The sequence below is a fragment of the Salvelinus sp. IW2-2015 genome, unplaced genomic scaffold (genome assembly GCF_002910315.2).
Source record: "Salvelinus sp. IW2-2015 unplaced genomic scaffold, ASM291031v2 Un_scaffold2762, whole genome shotgun sequence".
NCBI lineage: Eukaryota > Metazoa > Chordata > Actinopteri > Salmoniformes > Salmonidae > Salvelinus > Salvelinus sp. IW2-2015.
Window position 1 is genome coordinate 201,543 of NW_019944065.1, and position 8,861 is coordinate 210,403.

At 42.8% G+C, this 8,861-nt stretch overlaps 1 protein-coding gene across 1 annotated transcript in view; it reads right to left on the reverse strand.

Moving 5' to 3' along the window:
- Positions 1–667: 667 nt before the first annotated feature.
- The window catches only part of cfap161 (cilia and flagella associated protein 161), a 21,395-nt gene continuing 13,201 nt past the window's right edge, over positions 668–8,861 (reverse strand). Inside the window, 3 exon segments of the mRNA XM_070440629.1 lie at positions 668–883; positions 6,781–6,854; positions 7,339–7,461. Of these exon segments, the coding sequence (XP_070296730.1) occupies positions 745–883; positions 6,781–6,854; positions 7,339–7,461 (336 nt within the window). The 3' untranslated portion in view covers positions 668–744.

Consider the following 8,861-nt stretch of genomic DNA (forward strand, 5'->3'; position numbering starts at 1 on the left):
CAGCTCGTCTGCCTGGACACATCCAGCAGTTCTTAACCTGGGACACTGCAGCAGCTTCTGCCGCGGCCTCACAGTTGACCTGCACTGCAGATCTGACGCACTGCGCAGCTCTTACCTGGACACTCCAGCAGTTCTGTACTGGGCAGCACTCTACTGGACACTGCACAGTCTTGTAACCTGGACACTCCAGCAGCTCTCTGTACCTGGGACACTCAGCAGTTCTGTACCTGGGACACTCCAGCAGTTCTGTACCTGGGACACGCAGCAGTCTCTGTCACTGGGACACTCCAGCAGTTCTGTACCTGGGACACTCTACCCAGCAGTCTCTGCCTGGGACACTGCAGCAGTCTCTGACCTGGACACTGCAGCAGTCTCTGCCTGGGACACTGCAGCAAGCTCTGTACCTGGGACACTCCAGCAGTCTCTCTGCCTGGGACACTCAGCAGTCTGTACCTGGACACTGCAGCAGTTCTCTGCCTGGACACTGCAGCAGCTGCTCCTCTTGCCTGGGACACATGCAGCAGTTCTCTTTACACTGTACTAACCCAGTAACCCTTTACACTGTACTAACCCAGTAACCCGTTACACTGTACTAACCCAGTAACTATGATGATTGTGGTGGTGACGGCCCCACTTTATTGTGAGAGCAGTAATAAAAACGAGATAATCAGAATCAAACCTTTATTGAGACTTTGCCACTTAATTTCATATTCCCTGTTGTGTGTGTTAAATGCCATTGTGTGTCTATGGGTGGTCCAGTAGAGTAAGCCCGGCCCCTGCAGGGTCAGCGGTCAGCAGCAGCCAATGGTTGATGTCTCGCTCAGCCTTATGGGAGTCCAGGAAGGTGTGGGCTGTCACCTCATATTCTTTACCATACGGAGTCCTGCAAGAATATATAATATTACTACTACATCAATACTACTACTGCTGTCACCTCATATTCTTTACCATACAGAGTCCTGCAGGAATATACAGTATTACTACTACACTATTACAATACTACTACTACTACAATAGTACTAATACTACACTATGACCATTGTCACCTCATATTCTTTACCATGTATAGTTCTGTTAGAGACAATTATACACAATATTACTACTATACTACTAGCACTACTGCTACTGCTGTCACCTCATATTCTTTACCATGCAGAGTTCTGTTAGAGACAATTATACACAATATTACTACTATACTACTAGCACTGCTGTCACCTCATATTCTTTACCATGTATAGTTCTGTTAGAGACAATTATACACAATATTACTACTATACTACTAGCACTGCTGTCACCTCATATTCGTTACCATGCAGAGTTCTGTTAGACACAATAATACGCAATATTACTACTATACTACTACAACCCTGGCCATGCAGTGAGAGACCACAGAGTGAACAAAGGATTTCACGTGGCCGAACTCCTAAATCCCCAAAATGGGAAAATGAAACTATATGTCCACTTGTAAGAATGTGGGAAGGGTCCGTGGACACTCATGTTGAGTGTGTTTCATTTGGTGACCTCAGAGAGGACAGGAAACACACATAACTATATCTCTGAATGTGTACATTTCTCAATTATGGTTTTTGCATCTAATTCTTGTATAATTTGAATGAGTAAAGATGAAACTATTTGTGAAATGATGTAATGTGATGTTAAACCTTTAATGTGAGAGAATTGTATTCCCTTTAAAGTTTAACTAAGTCATTGGCCCACCCCCGTGACCACAGACATGATCAGGTGTCATGGAAACGCCCTCTTCTACTGTTATGAATAAAAGCCCCTCCTAAGAAAATTATCTTCAGACTAAGCAAACCCACAGCGGGAGCTGTGATTGCGAATAGTTAAGATCACGCATTCCTCGGTGTAATCTGAGGAAGCACAGGTTTGTGTACCAAGACTAAGCAAACCAACAGCGTGAGCTGTGATTGCATTGGTTGTTGAATTCCTAACCAGACCACTTGGAGCATTGGCTACACGGCTGGAAATGGTTAAACTCTGAGACTATCGATCCCTTCAGAATAAGAGCAAATCTTAGATACTAATTACTAGTCTGCAGCTAGAAATGATGTAAACCTGGGATGCGAATACCGACAACCGCCGAAACATCTACTCTATGAGATCATTTCTGAATGGTTCTCTGAAGTATCCATTCTAACCACGAAATACTTCTGGGAAACAGAAAGAGAGAGAGAGACTCAGATGAACTCTCCAGCAGACAGACCAGATTCCAACAGAGAAGACAACACCATAAATATGTAAATATGTAATTATTCTCGAATGAGCGGCCGTTCACATGCGAAGGATTAGCATTTCAATGTATATAATTATAGACTGTTTAATGAATCCGTTTTGTCTTTCCCGCTCTTTCTCAGTCCCACCCCCTTCCCTTTGTCCACCAAGCCGTCATATCAGTTTCGCCCACTAGAGATTCTTCCCTATTATTTTTAGTAACCAATATCTACTGTTTGTGCATTTCTGTCATTATTTAGTTAGTAAATAAATGATTAAGCCAACTGGTGTATGGATGATTTATAGTAAAGGCTGGGTTCATGCAGATAACCAACAATTTACGACGTTCAGATGAGATTGACGTGAGGTAAAGAATAATTCATTAATAGAAGACTAATTGATCAGATATTAAAATATCTGAAGAGTTATATTCGGAAAAGCATAACTGTAATCTGAAGGTTTTCCGTGGTGCCCCGACTTCCTAGTTAATAAAATGTACATTATTAGTTTAATCACGTAATAATAATAACAGAGAATCGATTTGATAAAAATAAGTCTTCACCTTTAATGATGCCAAAGACACGACACATGCACGCCTCAGCCAGCATCCTTAAGATACTGGGCACTGTGTATGACAAGTCACTTAGATGAAGAACTAATGCAAGACCACTCACCCATCACTGTGATCTACACAACATGGTGAGGGGGGTCCTGCCTTCCAACAAGAAGCCTGAAACACTGCTACATCTTTTGTGCTTGGATTATTGCCTACTTATCTGTGCTCCTCACTTACAAAGTCATCACACACATATGGCCACTGTTCTCCATGCACACCTCCAACTCAATCATCAAGTTTGCGGATGACACTACAGTGGTAGGCTTGATTACCAACAACGACGAGACGGCCTACAGGGAGGAGGTGAGGGCCCTCGGAGTGTGGTGTCAGGAAAATAACCTCACACTCAATGTCAACAAAACAAAGGAGATGATYGTGGACTTCAGGAAACAGCAGAGGGAGCASCCCCCTATYCACATCGACSGGWCAGTAGTGGAGAAGGTGGAAAGTTTTAAGTTCCTCGGCGTACACATCACAGACAAACTGAAATGGTCCACCCACACAGACAGCGTTGTGAAGAAGGCGCAGCAGCGCCTCTTCAACCTCAGGAGGCTGAAGAAATTTGGCTTGTCACCAAAAACACTCAAACTTTTACAGATGCACAATCGAGAGCATCCTGTCGGGCTGTATCACAGCCTGGTACGGCAACTGCTCTGCCCACAATCGTAAGGATCTCCAGAGGGTAGTGAGGTCTGCACAACGCATCACCGGGGGCAAACTACCTGCCCTCCAGGACACCTACACCACCCGATGTCACAGGAAGGCCATAAAGATCATCAAGGACAACAACCACCTGAGCCACTGCCTGTTCACCCCGCTATCATCCAGAAGGCGAGGTCAGTACAGGTGCATCAAAGCAGGGACCGAGAGACTGAAAAACAGCTTCTATCTCAAGGCCATCAGACTGTTAAACAGCCATTACTAACATTGAGTGGCTGCTGCCAACATACTGACTCAAATCTCTAGCCACTTTAATAATGAAAAAATGTATGTAATAAATGTATCACTAGCCACCTTAAACAATGCAACTTTATATAATGTTTACATACCCTACATTAATCATTTCATATGTATATACTGTACTCTATACCATTTACTGCATCTTGCCTATGCCGTTCGGCCATCGCTCATTTATATATTTTTATGTACATATTCTTATTCATTCCTTTACACTTGTGTGTATAAGGTAGTTGTTGTGAAATTGTTAGGTTAGATTACTTGTTAGATATTACTGCATGGTCAGAACTAGAAGCACAAGCATTTCGCTACACTCGCATTAACATCTGCTAACCATGTGTATGTGACAAATAACATTTGATTTGATTATGGCGGAATATAGATCATTCAATGCTGTCTTAGTGCCCGCCTCTGACTGTGGTGGTATGTAAACAGTTACGAAAAATACAGATGAAAACTCTAGGTAGATAGTGTGGTCTACAGCTTATCATGAGATCCTCTACCTCAGGCGAGCAATAGCTCGAGGCTTCCTTACATATCGTGCACCAGCTGTTGTTTACAAAAATACATAGACCGCCGCCGCTGTTCTATCCTGCCGGTGCAGCGTATAACCAGCCAGCTGTATGTTGATAGTGTCGTCGTTCAGCCACGACTCCGTGAAGCAGAAGATACAGTTTTGAATGTCCCGTTTAGTTTAGTTTTAGTTTATTAATTCGACCATTTAAAAAAACAAGCACACATTAAACTTAAAAGCCGTACATGCACATGCATAAAATCATAGAGGATAACACACAATCATGTCTGGGACTTATTTCCATTGTGGTCCTCTTGAGACAAGATCGAACACAGTATGGCAGTGAAATAATAAAACTAAAACATAGAAGAAGAACATCTATCTCATCATTCCAGTTACATCATAGGGGTTATTCATATGGGCACAGAAGACATTAAACATATTTTTATTTTTAAAGCTGTCCAGAGAGGACGTTGTTTTTATAGGCAGAGGCAACTCATTCCATTCTGAGGCTCCAGTATACAAGAAAGTACCTTGGTAGTTTAATCTTCCGCGTAGGTCATCTATTTTATTGTCCAAAGATTGCACGTTTGCTAGCAGAATGGAAGGAAGTGGGGGTTCATTTTCAGAAGGCCCTCCGGACCCCTTCTCTCCGCCTTCTCTTCACGTAAATCACGGGGATCTGGGCCTGTTCCAGAGAAAGCAGTATATCGTACGCGTCGGCCCCGTCAGACTCGTTAAAGGAAGTCCGTGGTGAGTAATCGCAGTCCTGATGTCCAGAAGTTATTTTCGGTCATAAGAGACGGTAGCGGCAACATTATGTACAAAATAAGTAAAAAACAACGCAAATAAATGAACAAAAAAACACAATCGGTTGGGGGCATGTAAAACGTCTGCCTTCTTCGGCGCCATTTTAGGGATTACTATTACTACTACTGCTGTCTCGTATTCTTTACCATATGGAGCCCTGTTAGCCACAATATTACTACTATAATACTGCTATTACTACTATTACTACTACTGCTGTCTCGTATGCTTTACCATATGGAGCCCTGTTAGCCACAATAATCCACAATATTATTACTGTAGTACTACTACTTACTACTACTATTACTGCTACTACTACTAGTGCATTCTTTACCATACGGAGTCCTGTTAGACACAATATTACTACTATAATACTGCTATTACTACTGCTACTACTATTACAACACTACTTCTACCAATAAAATACTAATACTACTAATTCTACAAATACTACTACTTGCTACTGCTATAGTAAAACTACTACTACTACAGTAAAACTAGACTACTACTACTACTGCCACCTCATATTCTTTACCATAGAGTCCTGTTAGACACAATAATACACAATATATTACTACTGTAGTACTACTAGCTACTACCACTACAACACTACTACTGCCACCTCGTATTCTTTTCCATACATAGTTATGCTAGACACATTAATACACAATATTACAACTGTAGTACTACTAGCTACTACTACAATACTACTACAACTACAACAATACTATTGTCATCTCATATTCTTTACCATATGGACTCCTGTTAGGTACAATAATAAACAATATTACAACTGTAGTACTACTAGCTACAACTACTACTACTAGGGTTGGGCTCCCGAGTGGCAATGTGTTCTAAGGCACTACATCTCAGTGCTTGAGACGTCACTACAGACACCCTGGTTCGAATCCAGGCTGTATCACAACCGGCCGTGATTGGAAGTCCCATAGGGCGGCGCACAATTGGACCAGCGTCGTCCGGGTTTGGCCGGTGTAGGCCGTCATTGTAAATAAGAATTTGTTCTTAACTGACTTGCCTAGTTAAATAAAGGTTAAATAAAAATAATACTACCATACTAACTACTACTACTACTACTACTACTACTACTACTACTATCCCTCATATGGAGTTTTGTTGAAATCATACACTATATAACTACTATACTACTACTACTACTACTATCCCTCATATGGAGTTCTGTTGAAAGTATACACTATATAACTACTATACTACTACTACTGCTTGCACCTCATATTCTTTACCAAATGGAGTCCTGCAGTTATATACTATTACTACGCTACTACCACAACTACTACTAATACTACTAATACTACTACTACTACTACTACTAATACTACTACCACCACTACTACTACTACTACTACCACCACTACTAATACTACTACTACTAATACTACCACCACTACTACTAATACTACTAATACTACCACCACTACTACTAATACTACTACATTCTCTACCATACAGAGTCCTGCAGGAATAGGTTTAATATTATATACTAGTACTACTAGTACTGCTACTACTACTATTACTACTACAAAATACAACATAGACTACTAATAGACTACTGCTGCTTCTATCCTGTGTAACCTTTACAGGGTTCTCTAATATGAAATGTCAAGTAAAGTTTTACCACAGAATGTGCTGTCCTAGAACAGCCAGAGCCTGGTTGGTCTTGCAGTGGGAGATGAGCACTTTACTGTTGGCCTGTAGAGAGACAGAGTTACATCACTTTACTGTTGGCCTGTAGAGAGACAGATCAGAAGTTCCTGACCGCACCTGGAGGTAGACAGGGGCCCATTGTGTCTGGATATTTAACAAGTGTAAACAGATCTGGATGGTCAAACCATGGTTATACTGACGGATGGTTATACTGCCCTCAAATCATTGACAGGTGGCACCATTGACATATAGCGTCAATAAGTGTCTTAAAATATATATATCATATTTTCAAAGAATATCTGTCAAATGATTTGCATACAGAGAGGGACCAGGAAATCTGGTCACAATGTGGACACAGTAGACAGAAAAGGGACACATTTTAAAACAAAGCGTAGACACGTCAAATGTTGATCAGATAGTGATTGGATAATCTTGATCAGATCACAAATACCCCATGCTACCTACCACAAGGTATAAACTGGTCTACTGATAACAGCACTGTGTGTGTGTGTTTTTTAAAATTACGTACAGGAACAGGCAGCCCCTCATGCTCCAGTCTTTCCTGAGGGTCATTGTGTAGAACCTTCCACCAGGACAGGAAGTTAGCCTGATGCTCCATGATCACTTCCTGGAGGCGGGACTTCTTGGCACACTTCAAATCACAGCAAACTTTATTTGCAAAGCATATTTCATAACCTAGCTAAAATATACCTCACAGAAATGATAAGAAAGAAAACTGAGATCAAAATAAAGTAAGAAAAAAATGAAGATAAAGTGAAGAATGCCTGAAGACAATCCAGGTGACATGAAAGAAAGAGCTACATGTCTGTTAGGGGTCAGGGATACATGTCTGTTAGGGGTCTGTCCTTCAATGAAAGAAAGAGTTACATGTCTGTTAGGGGTCAGGGGTCAGGGATACATGTCTGTTAGGGGTCAGGGGTCGGGGATACATGTCTGTTAGGGGTCAGGGGTCGGGGACACATGTTGTTAGGGGTTAGGGTCAGGGATATATGTCTGTTAGGGGTCAGGGGTTAGGGATACATGTCTGTTAGGGGTCAGGGTCAGGGGATACATGTCTGTTAGGGGTCGGGGCGGACTACATGTCTGTGGGGGTTAGGGGTCAGGGGAATGATGGTCTGTGGGATCAAGGTTGGATACATTGTCATTTTAGGCGGTCATTGGTCAGCGATACGCTCTGGCAGGTCGCAAGCGTTAGTGCAGGGGTGGGACATTTACATTTACATTTTATCATTAGCATCCTCTTATCAGCACACTAGAGAGGCAAATTGTTACAGTTCATGAAGTACCCTACCAGCAAACCCTCCTACACCGGCAACCCTCGCCAAACCCGGACGACGCTATGCCAATTGTGCGGCGTGCGCCCGCACGGATCTCCCGGTTGCGGGCCGGCTGCGACACGAGCCTGGCGCGAACCTCAGCGACCTGCTGGTGGCGCAAGCTAGCACTGCGATGCAGTGCCTAGACCATCTGTCGCGCACCCGGGAGATACATGTTCTGTTAGGGTCAGCATCCTTCAATGGAAAAAAAGGAGCAATGACACCTTGCTGGAAGGTCTTGTGGTCACTTCCGTAGATACAACGTAAAACAACACACACATTCAGTAAGCATAGTATAAAGCTGATGCTTTCCTTAGTTCCAATGGTAACGGTGTCTGTTTAGGGGTCAGATACCTGTCTGTTAGGGGTTAGGGTCAGGGATACATGACTGTTTAGGGTTAGGGGTCAGGATACATGTCTGTTAGGGGTTAGGGTTCAGGGATACATGTCTGTTGTAGGGGTCAGGGATTACATGTCTGTTATAGGGGTTAGGGGTCAGGGATTCATGTCTGTTAAGGGTCGGGTCAGGGATACATGTCTGTTGGGTTAGGGGTCAGGGATAGCAGTGTCTGTAGGGGTCAGGGATAATGTCGTTGAGTCAGGTACATGGTTAGGGTCAGGCAGGAATACAGTCTGTTAGGGGATACATGTCTAGGGGTCAGGTCAGGGATACAGTCGTAGGGCGGTACAGTTTAGGGGTCAGGGGAGGTACCAT